General features: G+C 36.3%; 1 protein-coding gene across 1 annotated transcript in view; it reads right to left on the reverse strand.

Moving 5' to 3' along the window:
• Positions 1-940: 940 nt before the first annotated feature.
• The window catches only part of Stam (signal transducing adaptor molecule), a 58,899-nt gene continuing 36,389 nt past the window's right edge, over positions 941-23,450 (reverse strand). The window contains exons 9-14 of the mRNA XM_057786948.1: positions 21,814-21,902; positions 16,516-16,603; positions 16,046-16,100; positions 15,153-15,306; positions 11,797-11,972; positions 941-9,168 (exon numbers count right to left, since the gene is read on the reverse strand). Coding sequence (XP_057642931.1) covers positions 8,895-9,168; positions 11,797-11,972; positions 15,153-15,306; positions 16,046-16,100; positions 16,516-16,603; positions 21,814-21,902 — 836 coding nt within the window. The 3' untranslated portion in view covers positions 941-8,894. The remainder of the gene's footprint in view (positions 9,169-11,796; positions 11,973-15,152; positions 15,307-16,045; positions 16,101-16,515; positions 16,604-21,813; positions 21,903-23,450) is intronic.

A 23,450-nucleotide genomic window follows, 5' to 3' on the forward strand; every position in this document is an offset into this window, starting at 1 on the left:
TAACTGATTTGGGGCAGAATTCACTCAGCACTCACATTCTACTAATATCAAAATGAGCTTCTGACATGATTAAACTGCCCAGTTTGCAGGCAGACATGCAATGATGAAACAAAATTCTTAGAGCAGTTAATGAATCTTGAAAATCCTGTGCTTATTCTAGTTAATCAAATGAAGAACAAGCAGCTGCAAAATTAAAATAACTAACTGTAAGGATCATACTTGCTTAGGTAAGGAAAAAAATTAAATCCTAAATTTTTCAATTTTCTTCTGTTCCACCCTTTTTTGAATGAGAGGGAAGTTAGTACTAGCAAGTATTATTTCAAGACTATACTTGGAGAAAATATAAAATAATTCTTAATTGTTCAGATGTTTTAACTGGAGCTGTTCTTATCTACTAAGAGGAAAGAACATTTTGGATTCTAGATATTATCTACAGTTCTTACCCATTACTTAAACAGATAAAGGATATCTTCCTAAAATAGAAAATAGTAGTATTGAGCCACTCCTTCTGGCCCAACATGACCTTTAGAGTCCTGATACTGTATTTTCATAAAAACAAAAGTTTGATCCAAGAAGCAGACATACAGTAGAAGAGTATGAACAAAATGCAAATTTGCATTTGCTTATGCATGACTTCACCCAGGAAAAAAAAAAGGTGCAATGTGAGAAACCATTAGCCATCATTGGAATACATAAAACACTCATGCAAACACACGTTAAACCCTGGGCAGCAACTTCAAGTCCAGGAGGGCTTAGTCACACTTACCCGCAGCTGGGTTACTTCTCCCAGAGCTCCACATAAGCCATGACTGTCACCCTCTCCCATGGACACACTTCTGCTCTTTGCTGAGGTGAGGTGCCAAATTTATTGTCATGCTCACATATTTCCATGTGAGTCATTTAACATGTGTGACAGACATTGTGCTGGATTTACCAAGTTTCCATATTTATTCATTGTTGAAGTTTCTGAAAGCTGTGTTTCTAGCCAAATTTCCCCATAAATCCGAAGGCATTTTTATTGCATAATTTGCCCAGCACAGCCATTTTTAAGACACAATGTGCGAATTATAGCAGGACTTAATGTATCATCAGCAGGTCAACACAAGTTAAGAGTTAAAGACAATCTACCAAATCTTGTTGCTGGAAAGGACAACTAACATGAGTTTCTCTTCAGTTGGCTGGAAGCATTCTGGAGAGCACTGTACATTTCTCAAGACAGCTCTTGGAATTCACAGGAAGAAACTAAGGAGTAATAAATAACACTTGATTTGTAAGTCACAGATAAGTAAAGGGAATATTTAGAAATAACACTTTAAGAAGACACCAAATACAATAATTAGATTAAGTTATTCAACTTTAATAGAGTGATGCTTGATGTAGTGATGGGCATGAGCGCTTGCCATCATTTCATCCTTGAGGATGTCCACTTCTGCCTCGTCCCACACATCTGAACACAGCTTCTTTCATTCATCAACCTCTCCTTGTCATCTTTGGTGGTGGGGGGGGAGTCAATTTTCTTAGCCATTTAAATAAAACGAACATTTAACATGAACTAAGTAATTTAAGATTTCCCACAGACAAAATCAAATTTCAATATTTTTTAGAAACCTTTTTAAGATGGTATTTTTGTGTGTTCCAAATGTACAAATCAGGGTAGATCGATCGCTCTAAACTCTGGATGAACATCTGAAACAAAATTTTCTCCCATCGTGTTAATAATTTTGAGAAAATAATTAACATATGAAAGTCATGAATAATAATAAAACTCTGTACTCGTCCATTTTATCTATTCCCCAGTACAGGAAAACTTGGAACTACTGCGTAGCAAGGTCTGTCCATTCTACAGTCTTCTGCCTCAAAAGTTAACTTGAGAATCCACAGGACTCCTCTCCACTTGAACTAACACTTGACTGCTACACAAATAAAAGGTGGCCTGACATTCACTTTGATGTTAAAATATCTCACCAAGTTCTATTAGAGTATAAGTTGTTTGTAAAGAAAGAAAAAAACAGCAAAGGTAAAGTCTGCGCTTACTGTGGCACACGAGTATTCTGCCACTGAAGAAATAAACTCCATGAGTATTTCATTCATACTAGGACCACTTCTGGAAGAATTTACAATGAGACAGAGAAAAAGAAAAAAAAAGCAAAGAAAGGAAAAAGGGCTGGCCAGGCATGTTGGCACACCAGGGATTATGAGGCTGGAGTTCAAGGCCAGCCTAGGTTACAGACTAAAAAAAACAAAAACCAAACCAAACCAAGAAATCTAGCTTTTTCCTTCAATCATCTGCTTATCAATAGGAAATACATGTTTATCTGTACTTTGAAATCAGTCATTATATCTTTATTGGCCTCCATTATAACAAAAAATAACTGAAAAAATTTAAATACCAACAAGGTATCTAATCTCCTAAAGTCAAGGAGGTAAATTAAACACCAATGTACTTTATCTTTAAAAATATTCTCATGTAGCTGCAAAAAAATAAAAAAAAATGACATGAACATAAGAAAACTACCAGGGGGTAGTGGGCATGGACAGGTAATAGAGAATGAGTATGAGCATAGTACAAACATACAAGTATGAAAATGTCACAACAAAACCCTAGTATTTTCTAAAATTATTGTGTGAGACACAAGTACAATAAAAAGGTTCACTGAAACAATATAACAGCCAACATTTAATTTTGCATTGGTAACTTGGGACTTAATAGTATGTAGTCACACTTTTCTTGACTAGTTATTTAGTATGCTGATCTTGAGCTTCATCTGGAATGATTTCAATGCATTCTTAACTAGCAGCAAGGACAGAAACAACAATGTCCCAGTATTAAGAGTATCTCAGCTTGCTTGTCAACCAGAAGACCTGAAGGAGGTGAAGAAGTGCAGTGCACTACTTCCACTTTGTCTGAGGACCAAGAATACCACACTGCACACTAGGACACTTATGCTAACTTTCTTCTGTGATTTAAGTATACAAATACTCAATGCCCTACACTGCAATGATTATGACTACAGCCAGTGCAGAACCAATAAAACAGGGCTACTGTAAAAAGAAAGCCTTCTGCCAGAGAGCGTATGTTCTGGCAGGAGTCTCACGGAAAAAGGCTCACTGGCTTGCCTAGAGCATCAGTATCACCGAAGGCTGTTCAGAAAGCAAGTTTCCACAGCTATGCTAGAATATGCAATCCCAGTGCTGCCATACCTGGTACCACCACACATACTCTGTCATCTACATTAGCACAGGTTAACTGGCCTAAGTAGGTTACTCAGGACAGATAGCTGGACATTTCAGACAGATGTAGAAGATTGGAAGCAGAGACAACAATTGATTCTGTAGGTACACAAGCACTGTAAATTCCAAGTAAGTAGAAGGCAGGTCTTGGAGGAATCACATAGCTGTGCAAGGTCATTCTCTTGAGAAAAGCTCTAACTCTGTTAAAGTACAGTCCTCTGAATTTCTAGGGCAAAAACTGAAATTTCCACTTAATAGAGGAATGGACTGTGCATATTTGTGATATATATGTAAATATATCTACTCTTATCTCCAATGCAAAGTACTATCACTACCATCAAGCACCTCCTTCCCAAGAGCTCTTTATGACACAGAAACTGTGACACACTTGCAGTGAGTTAATGCCACTATCTTACCTTGTGTCATCCAATTACATGAATGGACTTGTTACCAGGAAGCCTCTTAAAAGTGAATTTATCTGTATCTTTGTTTACTTCTTCAGTCAGTTTTAGCAACCCCTTTGAATATGTGTTCATTAGTTTTTCAGTAATTTTGGTTTAGACAAAAAGTAACTTATGTATGTTTTCTATTAATTTTCCACTTTGGATCTGCCCTACCTAGCAGATATTCTATACTATGAATTCAACCAAAACCCTTTTCAACTATCATGTTTCTCTTTAAGATACACAATCATTTATAATGAATACATCCAAGAAACAGTAATTAGTTGTATTTTTTAATCCATCAACTGAAGTAGGACTTAACCTCAAATCCTAACAATCTAATGGTACTCATTATTAATCTTCCACATGTCCGCAACTTCACTATGCTTTCCTCCACCTGACTCCAACTTGGTAAACAACTGGAGGAAATGAATACTTCTGATTTTTAAAAAGAAAGAACTTCCTTGCCCTTTCAACATCCTGGTATTGGCATTAGGTTAAGGAGAAATCTTTTACAGACAAACCAAATATATATATCTGAAAATACAGTCCTTATATATATATATATATATATATATATATTATAGCACTTATGAAGTTACCCCAAAGCCATCCACTTGAGTTCAATGGGTGTGTGAATCACTGAGAAAAGCTCACTTTGGTGAGAATGAGGGAATCGAGCCATTGTTTCCAGCACAATATTCTTCAGTTCTAATGCTATTGAAAATGAAAACAGAGCTGCAGCTCTCTTTGGCCTCAGCGACCTAAGTTTAGTCAGTTATACATAGCAGACAGAAACTGCACGGTTAACCACGGTTATTTATATGTGGTTTCTGAAATGAACATGAGAATTCATTCCTCTGCCTTCCTGCACATGTATGTGTGGTCTATATGTAGTTTATGCACACTCAGGGAAGCCAGAGGACACCAGCCTACTGCTCTCCCATTCACTCACTGCCTCATTCCCTCAAGACCAGGTCTCACACTGAAACCGGAGCTAAGCTGACAACCAGGGAGGCCTAGCGACATTACCGAGACCGGCCACCTCTCACAGTACTGGGTAAATGCAAACACAACTACATCTAGTTCTTTATATGCATTCTGGGGATTTGACCTCAGGTCCTCAAACTTGTGTGGCAAATGTTCTTACCTGCTGAGACATCTCCCAGTCTGTAGCTTCATTACGTCTATGTATAAGTCATGTGGGTTATGATTAATCAATACACCCTTTAGGAATAAGAATAACTTTAATGAGAACGGACTTTCAGATCTGGATGGTAGATAAGTGCACAAAAATATATTTGATATTAAAAGTATAAAACCCAACATGAAGCTTCAGTTTCCATTTGGAATACCTATTTTAACTGTACAGAGCTAATTTGGCTGTGTGATCTTTTGGTATGGATAACCTTGGTGTTTTTATTTACAATGCTTTTATAATAAAGAATAAAAATTAAACAAAATAATAAAAATTTCCATTGGACATTAAAAAATTAAGTTAAAGGATACTACAAAGAAACAAAAAATCTAGAATGAGGGTGATTCTATGATATAGTGTGGATCTTAAAAAGTCAACATGAGTACAGAAAGATGACAATGGGGATTATCCAGATTAATCCCCATTAATTAATTAACAGAGTAAAGGGACATTATATAGGTGACATATATTCCTGGAATGGATACTAGGTTGAAGAATGAAGCACACATATATATATATGACATGACATGACATGGACAGTAACTATGGTAATATCTTAAGAATCACTGTCGGTTTTCCTGAACATGAGAGTGGTTTACATTTTATGGGAGGCTGTCCTTATTCTTATAGAAAACATGTAGTCATGCATACAGCTTCCATTTGTAGCATTTTTATGCATTCAATAAAGTAGGTGTGTGTATACACATGTACCTCTACATACAAATTCACATGTACATAAATACACACAAGGACATAGAGCAAATGGCAGCAATAGTAAATGTAGAAGAAGGATGTTTGGGTAGTCAACATTTTACTCTTTCCGTCTTTGGTGCAGAAGCCTCCCTATAGGACTGAAACTTCTCTGTGCAGACGGCTGCTGGGTAAAGCACCACCCACAGCAGCACCAATACAGTAGTTATCAGAAAGACAACTGAAAACACCACTTTAGATGGTTTCTTCTTGATATTCTTCACAATAAGAGATACAGGCGGTTATTAACCCCCAGCAAACCAAAGAAACAAAAATTAAAAACCTAACAAAATCATTGGAAAACAACAAATGAATCAAAACTTCAAACTTAAGTTTTGTTATTAACATAAAAAGCTTTAACAGGAAGCTATTATTATTATTATATAATTGGTAAGTAAAATGAGGTAACAGGCAAGAAAAATAAAACAAGGGTTTTAATGTATTTTGGGTGAAAAGTTGACCAATTATACCAATAAACCTCATATTGGGAAAAAATTCCTACAATTTATTAGAGTTGCACAGTTTACTATGTAGGGCATTAATCTAACACAAACTTACCACTGGACAAAGGATATTTTCAAGTTTAATGAGGCAGATGTCACACATGTAAGTCCTCTATATTAGAAATGAATGATGCTAATTTATTGAGCAAGTAATTAAAACAAAGAGAAAAGAAAAAATATTTCAGAAGTAATTAATAAGGGCATCTCTGGGCACATATTAGAAAAATGTTCATCCCCAAATAGGGGGTGGCAGGTAACAGTGACAGAAGATAAAGGGTCAGGAATGTCTATAAAATCATCAGTGCACGGCACCAGGCACACTGACATGATCAAATCCACTGCTGCACACAGCCTGCAGCAGCACAGGACAGAGCCTGCAGCACAAGACAGGGCTACACTTTGCTCATTTAGCCATCACTTTCACAGAAACATTTCCCAAACTTAAAAAGAATAAACCAAAAAGTTTCTTCCTAGACATTTACTCTACAGATACTTTGATTTAAAAATTTTCATTGACAGCTATCCATATTTTGATGAAATAGACCACTACAAACAGCTGTCAATGAAAATTTTGTTGTTGTTGTTGCTGTTTGGTTTTTCAGACGAGGTCTCATTATGTAGCCGGGTAGCATGGAACTCACTTTTTCAGCTAGGCTGGCCTCAAGCTCACAGAGCGATCTACCTGTCTCTATCTACCTCTGAGTGCTAGACTTAGTGTATAATTTATCACACTATCTAGATTATCTAGAAATGCAACTTGCATGGGATTTAAAACAAAAAACTATTTGTGATCCCAAATTAGCTCATCTACCCTTGTGTGCCACTTGAAGGTGAAAGGCCAGTGCTTCATTTTCACTGGAACTTTTCTACCAAGTATTTGCACGCTTAGCCAAATAAAGTCACTTAGACAAAGTCAATCACTCATTCAATTCTTTATACACTCTACTACATGATAAAAAATATATATGCACTGCAAAAGTGGTAACTTTTTTCATTTTGCCACTAATGAACTTATAGAAGCATACTAAAAAATATTTTGTTGATGTTTTAACACAAAAATATCAAAAATTAAAGTGGGAATATAGTTGTAAATAGGAACTTATTAAAATGAAAATACAATATGACTTAGAGGAAAGTGTATCACTTAAACCATATTTAAATTGGAAAAAAAGATTATAGTCTAACTGCTAGCAAGGTTTTATTTAAAAATATCTAAAATGTGACATGTAAATTAAAAACTTGACTTTACTATTTGATGATGACATACTTTAAACTCAAGTAAAATTAAGGGTAAAAAAGAGCTTTAAATATGAACCTGTGAATTAATCACTCTTAAGATTATCTGCCAAAGATGGAAGTCATTTGTCAAAAAAAGGAAATAGACAAGTCTTGGAAATGAAAATGTAATTTGCATTCACAAGAGGAAAATTTAGTTCTATTAGTTAAATATGGTACCGATATTTTAGATTATTTAAGTACTGGTATATTAAGTACTGGGAAATTATAAATATTTATGACTAAAATATCAGTGGAAAACCTTTTTGTATGGATTAAAATAATTCATTAAAATTACTCTTAAATAAGAAGCAAAAACAATGTCAATAGAACTACAAATGAGACAGAGACAGACAGAGGGAAAAACTTAAAACTCCAGTTTGAAACTTAATAATAAATATATAAACTATTAAAAAAAAGTCAGGAATATAAATTACTTTCAAACACCTACTTATAGCCATTTTAATGAGAATTGAAAGATACAATGTGTCAAAGACATATCTTAAAAAACTAGTGGGGTAAGACAAGTGAATCAAATTTTGTTTTGATCTTAAAAATTACAAGAGACTGAAAACGTAGTGTCAGTTCACTTCTTCCCAGTTGAAAACTTTCTACGCATTGCTTCTATCTTTGGTGTCACTGCTACCAAAAAACCAGAATACCGCTTTAAAACCTAATCACCACATTCAACTAGGGAGAGTAAAATCCACATTACTTCTTTAAAAATAATATATAAAGACTAATTTTTGTCTCATGGTCCACAATACCTGGAACATCATGCCAAAATACAAAAGTTTAAAGGGAACATTATTCTCTAACTGCACCAAAAATGTGGCTACTGTATGCTGGTGTGATGACAGCCAGTAGTGGGCAGAAGCTACAGAAAGACATAACATACATAGGTTTTGCGCACAATTAGTAAAGAAAGGTTCAATTTAATGTGACGCTACAACAGGACAACAATGCCTTCGGGTCAATGTGCTACAACCTGATTCTCTTGCAGCTTAAAGAGATAGTGTACTTAAATTTACACAAAACATTAGCAAACATGGTAGTTGTTCATGATTAAAATAAAACAGCAATGTAAATTAATTTAACACAGTGTTAAATATATTCACATGATCACCATTGTAATTCAAATGGTAACTAATGAAGTTATATGTCAATATATGTACATAACATTTGCCACAGCAGTTTTTGAACTTTTGAGTGTTGCAGACCAGGTAATTTTACAAGACAATAATCTTGTAACGATTCTTCATATTATGAAAGGAAATAAATGTTGTAAGTAGTTTCATTCCTCTGGGGGAGGGGCGGACCTCTAAAAAGTCAGTGCAAATTGAAGATAGTTCTAACTTCTTGAGTATTTGAACTTGTTGACCAAGACAGATTCCTATGAGCTGAGGAAAAACAAATCTTAGGATGTTAATGAATCTCCTTAACATTGTCAATGGCATTCAGCAGAAAACATGCCACCAAGAGGAACATCAAGTCCTATAGCAGAGCCTTCTGAGAATATGCTTGCTGTGGCTGAGGTGGCTGTTGGCTTCCTCCTCCTTGAGGCAGGGCTGATGATGTTAAAGTATAGTTTGGCACCTGGGATATATTAGGTCCTGCGTTCTGGTATATGGTGACATCAGCAGGCACAGGTACAGCAGCAGGAATAGGTACAGGTACAGGCACAGGTACAGCAGTAGCAGCAGCAGCAGGACTATATATTGAAGCCTGACTCGGATACGAGTTTCCTTGAACAGAACTAACCATCGCACTGTGGAGGGAGGAAAACAATTAGCTAAACTAAATAATGAATTGTGTACCCATTCAGATATAAACATGAAAACTATTAAACACCCACTTACATACATTTGATAATTTATTAAAGTGTCACACACTGTTATGTAAGCACTGGGATACTATGAAGGAAGAAAAGTTTCTACTATTAAAGAGCTTGTATTTTGGTAGGAGAAAGAAAAGACAATAAATTTATAGTATGTCAATGGTTAGAGTCACAGTGAAGAAACCAGAGCATGGTAAATAGTACCAGTGGTACCTGGGACAAATGATTCTCATTTATGTAGGGTGCAAGGGGGAGGCCTTTCAGACTAAGGCGTCATTTAAGGAAAGATCTTAGGAAAGCACAGGAACCCTTAGCAGCAGTCTAGAAAAGAACACATTAGGCTAAGGAAAAGAAGCCTTTGAGGTTCTAGAATGCGATATGTTCAAGACACAGAAAGGAGGCCAATGCAGATAAGCAAACAGCACAAGAGATTAAGTGGCAGGAGAGAGAAGGGGCTGTAGAAGATTCAGTGAGTACCTTAGAAATCACAGAGCTATGCTTGTGAGTGAAGGGAAACACACACTTGTTTTTTGAGGAGAAAAACAACATGTATTGTGACAGGCTCATGGGAATGGGAACAGATGTGAGAATGGCAGGTGTCCAGAGTCACAGTGGAGACAGAAAAGAAGAGTCACACCCTACTCTGAAGAAAGTGCCATTGAAATCTGATAATGGACCAAGTAGTCTAGAATGTCTGGTTTTATAATTGATAAAAAATAATTGCAATGGCAACTTACTAAAAGGAGAAAACACCTCGGTCTATAGCTGACTGGAACAAGAGAAGCATGGGCAAGAAGAAAGAAAGGTTTGGACACCAAGAAAGATGTCTAGAAGACACAAGAAAACAGTCTGTAGTCCCAGGGGAGAGCAGGAGTCAAAACAGACACCAAGAGTCCTCATTCAGAGGACCTTTAGGAAATGGCTGAGCAGAACAGAGCAGTCCATATAATGGGCGGGCCCAAGACTTCTTGATATAAAGGTGCATTTGGCAAGGGCAAATGAGGAGCAGGAAACAAAAAGGGAAACCAAGTGACAATGGCCTGAAACACATTAAAAATAGGGAAGGGAATGTGTAAAGCAGGGTAGGAGACCTGCGTATTGACCACAGATTCTGGCAACATGGACATCAGCAGCATCTTGACAGAAAAGTTTTAATGCACTAGTGAGATGACCATCTCCCTATTTCCCTAAAAGTAGAACAGCCTAAGGGCACCCCCCCCCAACAGCAATTACCAGCACATCTACCTGTGACCATACCTGATGAGCATCTACACCCTTATATGCCTGACCTTACATGCAGTGGAACATTAATGCTGCCGCCGAAGGAACATATGTGCACTCTACAGGTGCTTTCTGTAGGGCATGCTCTTTAAATGTTTGCGCTTCTTGTTCTCTAGTTAGTTCTTAGCTTGGATTCATTTTCTCTAGAACATTTTTGCCTTCCTTCATCGCTATCTGTTGCTCCTCGGTGCCATCAGATCCTGCTTGCACATCTGTCATTGTTTTGCGGATGACAGGATCAGAGAGAGATTACACTGGAGAAAATGATGAGGACTACAGAAGGAATGGACCAGAGTCTTCGTCGATGAGCAACTCATTTTTATGTAGTAATGGGCAGACTGATTCATAATGAACAAAAAGCTGTGCAGCCATGGTGATTAGGTAAGAAATTATTAGTATCCAAGGATAACATCAAGATATTAATGGAAAAGATTAATCTTGGAGATTAGTAAATAGTTATATATTAATTGTCAAGATAAACAGACAACACAGAGGAGAAATAAGAAAACAGAGCTTGTATAAACTGCAGGGTTTAGCCTTGGCTAACAGGTAAACAGTGGAACTGTGAACTGAGAAGAGTACAATATAAAGGGAGACAGCAAGTGTTTACAGGACATTTAGTACATTCCCAGAGCATATTAATGATGCACACACACCCACTATCATTCCAAACATGCTACACTGTGAGAAAGAATTTCAGTATGCAGGCAATGTGGCAATCTCTGGAGCCAGAATGCCTGTTTTTGGATCTTAGCTATGTGGAACCTTAGTCCATATCTCAGTTTCCCATTAACAAAATGGAGGTGCCAATGTATCTCTCTCATAGGTTATTTTAAGGAGTAAGTCAGTCAATAGTGTTAAATATAAAGCATGGAACTGGATCTTCACCATAGCCTCTGAGTTCTAGGCTTCATTACCTTCCTTAACGTCACTTTAGCACCTTAAACATGACAACCTAACTGTTTTAAAGCTCATGACTCTGTGGAATGGTGCTACAACAGTGAGGTGCATATAGGAGCATTTGCAGACACTACTGCTTTCTAGAAAGTGTGCCTGTGCTACCTAGAAACACTGTGCTAGTGAACTCTTAAAATCTAGCTTTTCTTGCTGTAAGGAAAAGAATTAGGCTGGCTTCTTACAAAACCCACTGTACACTACAGACAGGGAAGTCTGAACAATGCCAGCCTCCAGTTTTTCTTATCCAGACTTGTGATTATAGACAACGGGAACCAATTAAAGAATTTTAACATGAACCCCAATAACCAATAATCAAATTACTTTGGGTAAGAAGCCTGGGTTTGCTGACTAGGAAGAGCAGAGTTTGCAGAGGGTGGAACTGCTCCCTGGCTGATGGAAGAGAGTTGCTCTGGGGGCAGACTGTAGCTCTGGAGATGGCTCATCTGTGCACTCCCTGTAACCAGGTAGGTACCACTTTGAGCAGGTCCTGAATATACCTACAAAAGGTGATAAGGAAACATTCCATTACACAATTTTAATGCCTATTCCAAACTTATTCAGCAGAAGCATTCAAATACAAAAATAGCAAACATTGCTTCTTTAGAACTTCTTTTAAATGTTATTGTACCAGTTGGAATTTTATGAAAAACATTTTTTGGTAGACTGATGATTTTTAATCTTATTAAAAGTATATGTGTGTTTTCAGGAATGTGTGTGTATGTATGAGTAGGTGGGAGCATGAGGAGGCAGGCTGATGTCAGATGTCTTCCTGAACATTTTCTACCTTCTAACAGCCAGGGTCTCTCACTTGAACACAAAGATCACCTAATTGGGTACTATAGCTAGGCAGCTTGCTCTGGAGATCCCTTCTATATGTCCACATGCTGGGATTACAGGCGGGTTACTATGCCCAGTTGGCATTTACAAGAGAGTTGGGAATCATCCAGTCTGGCAAACACTTTACCCACTGAACCAATTTCCTATTACAAATTTTTATTTTTAAGTATTACATGAACAGATTTTAATTTCATATAGAAGCAGTAAAGAAATACATCTTATACTAAAATAACCTCCATATTAAATTAATGATATAGTTTCCATGTTGGTCTTTCAAAAGGTCTTTTTAATTTCTATTCTGGTTTGTTTGTTTTTTGGAAGGTGGGAGTTGGGGGGAGTATGGAGGTGGGAGGATCTAGGGAAGAAAAAAACCACGATCAGAACTGCATGAAAAACTTGAATCCATTGTTTTAGAGCCCCAGACTGTATTTACAACTCACATTTCAGAAACTAATTTAATGAATAGAGAACATACTAACTTCTGAAGATATGGCGTAAGAAATGCTCTTATAAGGTCCAGAGAGTCTGGTGTAGTATTCAATTCTATAGGTTTAGAATGAAGCTATAAAGCAAAAATAAATGTCTGTGAGACAAATGGAGGGGTTGTGTCTAGACAAAAACAGGCAGCAGGCTAGGTTTGTTTGCCAATTCTTTTATCTAAAAGCTGTTCTTTTTGTTGTTGTTGTATTTAAATGTAAAGAGACAGAAGTTCCATTTTTTTTTCCTGAAGGTTGGTGGCAATCCTGACTGACTTGGTACAACCTAACTATGTGGTACAGGCTGGCCTTAGACATGCAGCAACCTCCTGCCTCTGCCTCATCCTGTATGTTGGGATTATAGTTATGCACTGTCATATGTTCAGCCAACCTCTTTAGCAATTAGCTTACAAGTATGAGCCACCATGGCTCATTGAAATCTTAAACAGTCTGTCTTCAAACATTCTTTTAGTTACTGTTAACGTCTGTTTATGTATTTGAAAAGACATTCTACTGTCTACATTGTATAAAAATTGTTCTCATGTGCTAAGAAATTAACACAATCACCATGAAACCAATCACCCTCTATTTCACTAAATGTAACAGATGCACATCAGAATCCCAAAGGTCTCCATTATAAGCACAGCTAAACAAGTTCTCACGGCTACATTTTATTATTCTTTGAAAATTCAATGTGAAACCAGTGACAGACACTATTGAACAGGTGCCATTCAAGCTCCTAATTCTCCACTTGAGGGTGGAGAATTCATCCTCCTGAAGATGGTAGTTTCTTGTTTTATGGGAAATGGGTCATAAAAGAAAATGTGAGCTAAGTTTTGGCTGCTATAAGTGGACAAAACAGACTACTTATACCTAAAACTTGCTCAACTGATGGCCCAGGGGGCTCTTAAACAGTCTTGGGTGGAAAGAGGAAAAGGCGTTCCATGCTGAATACATGTAGGATAATGGAAGGAGGAGCAGCGTCCCCATGAAAGCCACTCTGAGTGTACACATAAATATTATATTTTGTAGGTGTTCAACAGTTTCTCATCTTTCTTGTGTATTTAGGTCCTCCTCTTACAGCTAAGTAAACATTCACTTTTTGTTTAAAACAATTTTTTTAGTCATTGGAAATGGTACATTTTACTTTGGGGGCTTTTTATCACAGTCTACTAAAACATGATTGACATACAAAGGGCTGCATATATTTAGTGAATCCAACTTAATGAGCTAGAGATAAATATATAACACCCTTAAAAACATAATTATAATCTATGTCATAAACATATCCATAACTCAAGGTTGACTCTCACCCTCTTCAATAACAACACTTAATCAGGGCTGGAGAGATGGCTCAATGGTTAAGAGTATTGGCTGTTCTTTTAGAGAATCCAGGTTCAATTCCCAGCACCCACATGACAGCTCACAATAGTCTATAATTCAACTCTAAGTGATTCAACACCCTCATACAAAATGTAAATGCAGGCAAAACACTAATGCACACAAATTAAAAATAAATCTCAACCAAAAAAGCACTTAACCTAAGTAGTTCAGTGTAAAAAACTGTAGACACTCAGAAGAATATTAGATTTTTTTTAAAAAAAAAAATTATAGAAAAACTGAAGGTTTGTTTTTAATAATTTATTTATTTAGTTTTATTTTATGTGCATTTGTGCTTTATCTGGATGTTGAATCTCCTGGAGTTGGTGTTACAGACGGTTGTGAGCTGCCATATGGGTGCTGGAAATTGAACTGTCTTTTGGAAGAACAACCAGTGGTATTTAACCACTAAGCCTGAAACTTTATAATATGAACCTGAACTTTAAAGGCTTTGATACTCCAGGTCTAGGATAGGATCAAAACACCTTTACTAAAAGAAAAAGCGTTGGGGGGAAACTACTTAGTGGGTAATTTTGCTACTTATACCTGTATAAGGAAAAAATTAAAAATGCACATATATATAGACTAGTATATTCAGTATTATATATTTGCAAATTTAAAAATTCTATTAACTTTTTTTGGTAAACATTATGCTGAAGAAATTACACATTTGAGGCTGGAGAGATGGCTCAGTGGCTCAGCAGTTAAAAGCACGTCCTGCTTCTAGGGAACCCAAGTTCAGTTCCCAGCACCCACATTATACAACTCAAAATCATCTGTAAATCCAGCTATAGGGTAAACAACACCCTCTTCTGGCAAACAAGGGGCCCAGAACATACATGTGGTATACACACACACACACACACACACACACACACGCACACACACACACACACAATCATGCACTTCACACAAACAGACATTTTAAACCATCTCAAGTATATTCAAGAATTTGAATAAACCCCTGAGCTTTACAAAACATACCTGGGAACCAGAAACACCAGATGACTGCATATAATACTGCTGATTCTGTAATTTTGCATACATAGAATACATTGGATCTTCATTCATTAATTTCGTATACAATGAGAGAGCTTCCATCACCTTCACATTTAGTTCTGAGAGTTCTGAATGTTTTCTGAAACATTACACAATAATTTGATTGCTAAATGACACAATGCTCTAAATAGTGACTCTAAATACCAACAGATGGGACAAAAAGACCCTTCTCCCTTGGCTCTCAGGCGACAGAAACATGTTTTTAGGTTAGATCCCATGCTGGACTGTACCTGCAACTGTCTAGATTTCTTCATTTATCAATAGATGCAGCCTGTGGGCTCTGGTGATGTCGGTTTAGTAAGCACAATGATATTAAAAAAAAGGAAGATGGAGAAGCCTTGCTTTTCAAGAAAGGGCAAATGAGTCTAAATCCTCACATCAAGGTACGAACAATGAATAAAGACTGGTTCTTTAAAGTACTGTCTCTGTGTGTGGTGTATATCCCAGCTGTATGCACACAGAGAAGCCTGAGACACATTGGGTTATCCTCTCTATGGCTCTCTACCTTTAGTTCTGAGACAGGATCTCTTACTGAACTGGAAGCTCATCGATGCACCTGGGCTGGGCAGGGGTCCTCAGGGATCTGCCTATCTGCACCATACTTCTTCCTTCCTCTCCCCACCCTCACTGCCCTGGCTGGATTTATAGGCATGCACCACCACATCTTGCTTTTTTACGTGGGCTTCAAGGACCAAAATGGGGTCCTTGTGGTTATGTGGCAGGCAGTTTACCATGTGACCACCTTTATAAAATGGCAGTTTACTGAAATGGTTTCAGAGAGAAAGATACACAACTTAAATACAGTACAAGTTCTTTACCTATCAATATCTTCCAGTTTTTCATCAATGAGAGGTCCCATCTGGTGACACATCGCTAAGATGGCAATTTTTGGAGAAATAAGAAAAGACAAGAAAAGAAAGTAAACTTCTGAAAAATGCTCATTAAAGAAATGAAAAGTTTAATGTGAAGTAATAAAAATATTAATTATATCTGGTCAACAGAACCCAAAATTCATTTTCTCAAAGTATAATGGTAACAGTTTAAGAATACTGATTTCAAGGTTTTTTTTTTTCCATAAGACTTTAAAGTGCTGAATAAAATAATCTGAATAGCAAGGTTTGTGATTTCAACCCCTACTCAGGATTTAAACAGCACATGAAAGGTGAGACAGATACAGGAAGAAGGTATAATGCTTGTTTCTAAGATGACTCTCAAAAGCCATCCAGGAGCAATATAGTAAGATCTCTGGGTAGTCTTTGCTTGAAGGTAGGTAGAAAATGAAGTTTACCTTCCAGATGAAGTAGCTCTGGTAAGTCTGGCTGATTATCACTGGGATCTGTACTTTGCAACATCTGTAACAACTGGTCCATTTTATCCTAAAGAAATTAAATAGCTACTGTCAAAAGCAACCAATCTCTATGAAACATTATGTTCTTACTTTGCTAACTTAATCACAGATAGAAAATTTTTATTTTTATTTTCTTTTCCAAGACAGGGTTTCTCTGGCTGTCCTGAAACTCACTTTGTAGACCAGGCTGGCCTCAAACTCAGAGATCCACCAGCCTCTGCCTCCAGAGTGCTTGGATTAAAGGCATGCGCCACCACCACCCACCTTCAGATAGAAATTTTTTTTTAAAGATTTACTTATTCATGTATTTTTTATGTATATGAGTGCTCCATCTTCATGCACACCAGAAGAAGGAATCTGATCCCATTACAGATAGTTGTGAGCCACCATATGGTTGCTGGGAATTGAACTCAGGACCTCTGGAAGATCAGTCAGTGCTCTTAACCTCTGAGCCATCTCTCCAGCCCCAGATAGAAATTTTTACAGTTCATAGTCAGGAATGTTAATTTCCTTTTCTGTGTTTAGCATCTTATGTATTCCCTTTAGCACCCGCAAAATCAGACCCTTGTATGCTAGTAGGCATTTTTTAAAATGTTCAAATGAGAACAGGACCATCCATTTAAACTTACTGGATATAATTTCCCCAATCTTTTATACATATCATGTTCAAGAATTTCTCTTTGTTTTGGAGCAGCTGTAGCTTAGGCACACAACAGTTGGAGCACCCTCTCAAGACAGTCTGCTGTGACTAACACTCAGTCATTACGTCTCGCCAGCAGGGAGTAGGACAGCTGCTCCACAGGCAGAGCCAGGCCTTTCACAGCTGTTCCTCTAAGTGGAGCTCTAAGGATTTAATCTGTTCTCTTCCTATCAACTTTCAGTTTGTCATAAAAGAAAAGAAGCTTGTAGCTTATTCTTGTTTGTGTGTGGGAAAAGATGGATAATATCCCAAACCACTTACTTGGCTCTATTTCAGAATCCTTTAGTACTTAGGACTGAAGAAACTAAAAAAGGCAGTTGCATAAATAGACCCATGCATTATACAAGAGACATTTTTTAAATTTACCAAATTTTATGGAAACTATTACAAACTCTTTTCACCCAAATTTCTATATAGTGGTGCTATAACATTTAGGTACACACAGCTAATAATTTAAAGACTACAAGTTCTAAGTAAAATTATTACTCAAGCACAGACTTTCGACTGTTTGAGAGAGGAATGGTTAGACTGGAAGCAGAGGAAAGCTCCTGTTAAGTCAAATGAATTCTGTATTTTAAAATGGGTATTCTTTCAAGGTAAAAGATTCATGTTCATCTCCTATTAATACAACGTGGTTTCTATGAGACACAACTGAGTACTCAGACATTTCTTTCTGTAATGCAATCTGTCCAAGCAGAATTTTCCTTGACCCAGTTGGACTCCTCAGTACTTAGCACTCGTTCACACTCTTGTTTCTCTCAGAGAAAGCAGCAGCACCACCATTTAGACCAGGCTGGAGATGGGGCTCACTAGATAGCTTATTAAAAACTACTTTTAGGGGCTGAAAAGAAGACTCAACATTTGAGAACACTAGCTGCCCTTTCAGAGGACCCACATTTGATTCTCAGCACCCATATGGCAGAATGCAACTATCTATTATTCCAGTTCCAGGGAAACCCAATGCCTCCTTCTGGCTTCTGTGGGTACCAGGCATCTAAGTGGTTGGTGCAAAGACATAAATCTGGGCAAAATACCCACACATGTGAAGTAAAGTAAAATTTTAAAAATTTAAAAATTGCATTTAATAATCTATTAGCTAGTAATTCACTGTGTTCTGCTCATCATTTTTGTTGTTGTTGCAAAAATGTGTGAAACCATTTGAATTGTCATTACCACCACCAATATTTGGAAATGCTGCTAGAAATTAATGTATCATAGTAAGGCTCAACATGGGCACAGGATGAGGCTTTCATCTGTATAGTGGAGAAAGAAACTTTAAAAGAAGAGAAAAAGTGGAAAATGATGGCAGGAAGTGGTCTCAAGCACATCAACCTCTAATACAAGAAACTAACACAGGAAAATGAAGTTCCTAACTGGCTTGGTACAACCTAACTATGTGGTACAGGCTGGCCTTAGACATGCAGCAACCTCCTGCCTCTGCCTCATCCTGTATGTTGGGATTATAGTTATGCACTGTCATATGCTCAGCCAACCTATTTAGCAATTAGCTTACAAGTATGAGCCACCATGGCTCATTGAAATCTTAAACAGTCTGTCTTCATAGTAAACATGAGGACTATACGATCTCTTCAGTAACTTTAGTACAAAGGCAGTCAGAAAGTACATATGTAGGTATGTATGTAATACAACTACATAAGAATGTCATTATATTTCAAATTTAGCCTGCTGGGGACAGCATCTTGTATAGCTTGCTAATTCCATCGTTTAATACCATTTACTAAGTTAATTCAATACAATGTTGATATTACTATTCAAAACAAGTAATACTATTAATAACTTTGAATATAAAAATATAACATAGCACAGGCTGAAAAGATGGCTCAGCGACAGAGAACGGTTGCTTTTCCAGGAGACCAGAGTTCAAGTTCCAGTACTTACATGGCAGCTGACAACTATCTATAACTCCTGTTCTAAGGAGACAGAAATTGTCTTCTGGCCTTCACAGGCACATGTTGCTCAGATTTACATACAAGCAAAATACACATAAAAATGATAAATTTAAAAAATATACAGCTGCAAACATGATTCATGATAAAAATGTAGTTAGTAATAGCAAAGATTTCTAATCAGCTTAGAGAATTGTGACATATTAATTGAATTCCGAAGATGCCAAGTTTGGGCTGGAGACACAGCCCAGCAGTAGAGGGTTAGCCTTATAAGCACAAAGTCCTAGGCTCAATTCCAGCACTATAAAACAAACACATATACCAACAAGTTAACCTGACTCCAAACACTACTGTTAGAGTTAAAACTAAGTGTATTTTCAAATACAACCACTGAAAATAATTAGTTTCAGATTAACAATGACATATGGACAGATTTAAAGTAAAATTAATATAAGCTTTTCCCAAAGACTCAAATGTGTTCAATCCACGGGAGAAGCAACATTCATTTCACTGATGTGGTTTATGCAGTAGTAATTTAAGACAGCTCCATTCGAAAACCCGCAAGTTTGTTTTATTCTTTCAACAGACAATAAGTGTTCCATAGTCTGTAATGTATAAGCAATTTTAATGACTGTTGAGTATCTGAAAAAGCAGATATTCTCTTTCAAAAATAGACATCATTTTCAGTAAAACATGTATTTGTCTTAAGTAAAATGCTAACCAGAAGTGGTACACTAACCAGAGCAGGTGACCAATGTTCAATTATATTTCAGAGCTGTTAAGAATGTATTATGTTTGATTACTTCCACTTTTCATAAAACAGTCTGAAAACTGAGGAAAATAATTTATAAATTTAGTAGTTGAACCTGACTTCAAACTCAGGAAATCTTGTTTCACAGGCATTTCCTTAAGGTAGGATTTTAATTTTATAGCACTTATTTATTTATACATTTGTTTGTTTATTATAATTTGACTTCTTTGAGTTAATTATGCGTATTGTTTAGTAACATTTCTTCAGATGTGGTTTACAACTCTTTCTTCAAACTTTGTAGATTTCCTCTTCATTCTATCAAATGATTGTTTTGAAATATAGAAATTCTAAACATTACTTTGAGTCAGGTAACCCAGACACAGAAAGACAATTATCACATGTACTCATTCATAGGTGGTTTTTAAACATAAAGCAAAGAAAACAAGCCTACAATTCACAATCCTAGAGAACCTAGACAACAATGAGGACACTAAGAGAGATTTACACAGATCTAATCTACATGGGAAGTAGAAAGTAGAAAAAGACAAGATCTCCTGAGTAAATTGGGATCTTGGGAGAGGGCTGAAGGGGGAGGGGAGAGGCAGAGAGAGGAGCAGAGAAAAATGTAGAGCTCAATAAAAAGGAAAAAAAAAGACATCTATCAAACAAAAATAATATTGTAACTGTGGTATGCCTTTAACCTTCTCATTAAAAATAACAAATGTAAACAAAGCTTGTACCTATATGATGACTCAGAACTATAATTCCAGCAACTGGGAAGCTGAGCCAGGAAGACTGTATTGAGATCAAGGGTAGCCTGGACTACACAATGAGTTCCAGAGAAACCTGAGTTACAGAGTTGTTCTATCTCAAAAAAAGGAGTTTAAATATATGTGTAGCTGCATGTTAAATTTTAAAATGTGTACCCAAAATACTTTAATTAAGTGTTAAAAGATTTGATTCTTTAAAGTAAGGCAATATAATTTAGTTTTCCCACATTTGGGTTTACTTGCTTCCTTGGAAATAATTCAAATAAACTCTGAAAACTCCCTTTACAAATGATCTAATAAAAGAAAATTGCCAACTTAAAAAAAAGATACAGAAATTCTAGCGTTTAGTATGATCCCATGTGCTTATTTTTGCTGCTATTGTCTATGTTTTGGGCATCATATCTAGAAAAAAGAAATCATCATCCAGGCTAAAATCAAGATGAATTTTCCCATGCTTTCTTCTGGGATTTTTAATTTCAGATTTACACTGAAGTTTGTTATCCATTATAAGCTAAGTTTTTAATAAAATATAAGGTAAAGTTTAATTTCAATAATATGATAATAAAAACATAAAATAAAAAAAGCAGGTATTCTCACAGAGCATCAACAAAACTGTTAATCTCCCTTCTGCTCAACAATTTCACAGTCCCTATTAACATGAAAAACACATAGATCCTTCGGTTTGGAAGTTCCACTCCTGGATATCTAAGCTAAGAAAAGCAAATTAAATGTTAACAACAAAACAAAAAACAAAATCGCTATAATACTGTTTGTGATAGCAATTAAAATTGGAAACTGTCTAAGTTTCCAATAATCAAATACATCTATATAGATCCAATCTATAAAATACTAGACAGAAATTTGCATTCAACCTTACATTATTCCCTCTCTATAGCACTGAGATCAATTCAAAGTTTCACACAAGCTACACTAATGTTCAGCTACTGAACTGTATCATCAACTCTTAGCAGGATAAATAACAAGATCTTAGGAAGGCAAAAACAGAACTAAAAAGGTTATAACAACATTATACACTTTGTCTACACTGTTAACATTTTCAGAACAAGAAAACAAGCAATCCAGCTTCTATACAAAGAGTTCATCACTCACCTCATCGATAAAGGCCGGTTCTGGTTCTGGCTCTATTGTCTCTACCTGAACATCATCACTGAATTGTACCGTCTTCTTCTCTGTTTTGACTTGAAAAAAAAAAACATAAAAATTATATTCTCCTTAAAATAAATCTAAAAGTTTAAGTCCTAATAGAGAACATGGACTTTAGAGACTCAACATAAGGTAGAGCTGAACGGAAGGTGTCCTAGAACATGACAGAACACTACTTGATAAAATTGTCTAAATTTTCAATTTTTTACTTGCAAAGATCTTTGTTTCCTATAAGCAATCTTACTAAAAATAAGTTATGCTTCTTAAATAAAAAATACCTACTTCAGGATTCAATAAATTTCTACAAAAATAAAGCTTAATACTGGCATAAATAAATTCTGTAATCTAAAACAATTCTTTTAAAATGACCTGACAATTCAAAAGAAAAATTTTCTTTGATAGCAACACCACATTCCTAAAATAATGAACTGGAAAATCATGCATGTCCTGTGGCATAGCACTAGGCTATCTACCCAGAGAGTAACATCAAGGCCAGTAAGCGGCCTCAGCAGGAATTTGCACAGGCCAGCACATAAATCTGATTTTCTACATTCACTGTACTCAAAAGAGAAACATGGTAAGGTTCGGCAAACAACTGGCCTTAAACAGATTTCTCTTGCTCACCAAAGCAATCTTCAACTTCAAATAGCACCAATAAGTATAGACAGTTCTAGAGAATGATTATCTTTTCTGGATTTTTGGTCCTTGCATCAATTAGGTCAATAAGACATGAAAATGTCAGTAATAAAAATGAAAAGGGAGATGTCACAGTAGGAGAAACTATGGACAGAAATAATTATTTATTACACGACTCAAAGTGCTTGATGGAGTATTAATTTGCTCTGATGAATTTCCAAATCAATCCTATATGGTATACTTACTTATCATAAAGTGGTTTAAAAAGATTAAAATCTCTTGCACAAAAGAAAACAATCAATTGGAAAGGGCGGACATGAATGTCAATTGGTCATGTCTTTTAACTTCCTACTGGAATCTGGCTTGTGATTCGACTGTGAAAAGTTGTTGTTGTCATGTGTTACAGGCTTTGGTATTGCCTGTTTAATTGGAAATGTAAGGAACATGTTCATTCCATTCAAGTCACCATAAAGCCACATTCTACATATCAAAAAACAGAACACAAGTGGCTGACTCATTTTCCCATGGGGAAAGAGACATCTGTTATAGACATTCTGCTTGTTATCACGCACTATTAGTAGAAAGCTGGGACAACTCTGCATTCATTGGCTCTTACCCGAAAGGAAACACATGACAGACTTCACAGAACTGATAATGGATAAGTTTGCAGTCCCTTTTCTCATAGGAACTGATACCAAATATATATGATATACAAAATATGAATATGCTATTTACATATATAATGGCATATTTTCACAATAACTCTGTCTCCAAAATAACATGAGTATCTATGTGACAGATCAAGTGAATTTGGCTTCTACTTCCTATAAAAGACTGATACTACAGGGACCCTAGCATGTTTTCTAAATCTGAGGTCTATTATTACATTACATAGATTCCTATCCTCCTGTTTCTCTTACATTGTTCAAAGTGAAACATACAAGAAT

This window comes from Chionomys nivalis, chromosome 13, assembly GCF_950005125.1.
Source record: "Chionomys nivalis chromosome 13, mChiNiv1.1, whole genome shotgun sequence".
Classification (NCBI taxonomy): Eukaryota; Metazoa; Chordata; class Mammalia; order Rodentia; family Cricetidae; genus Chionomys; species Chionomys nivalis.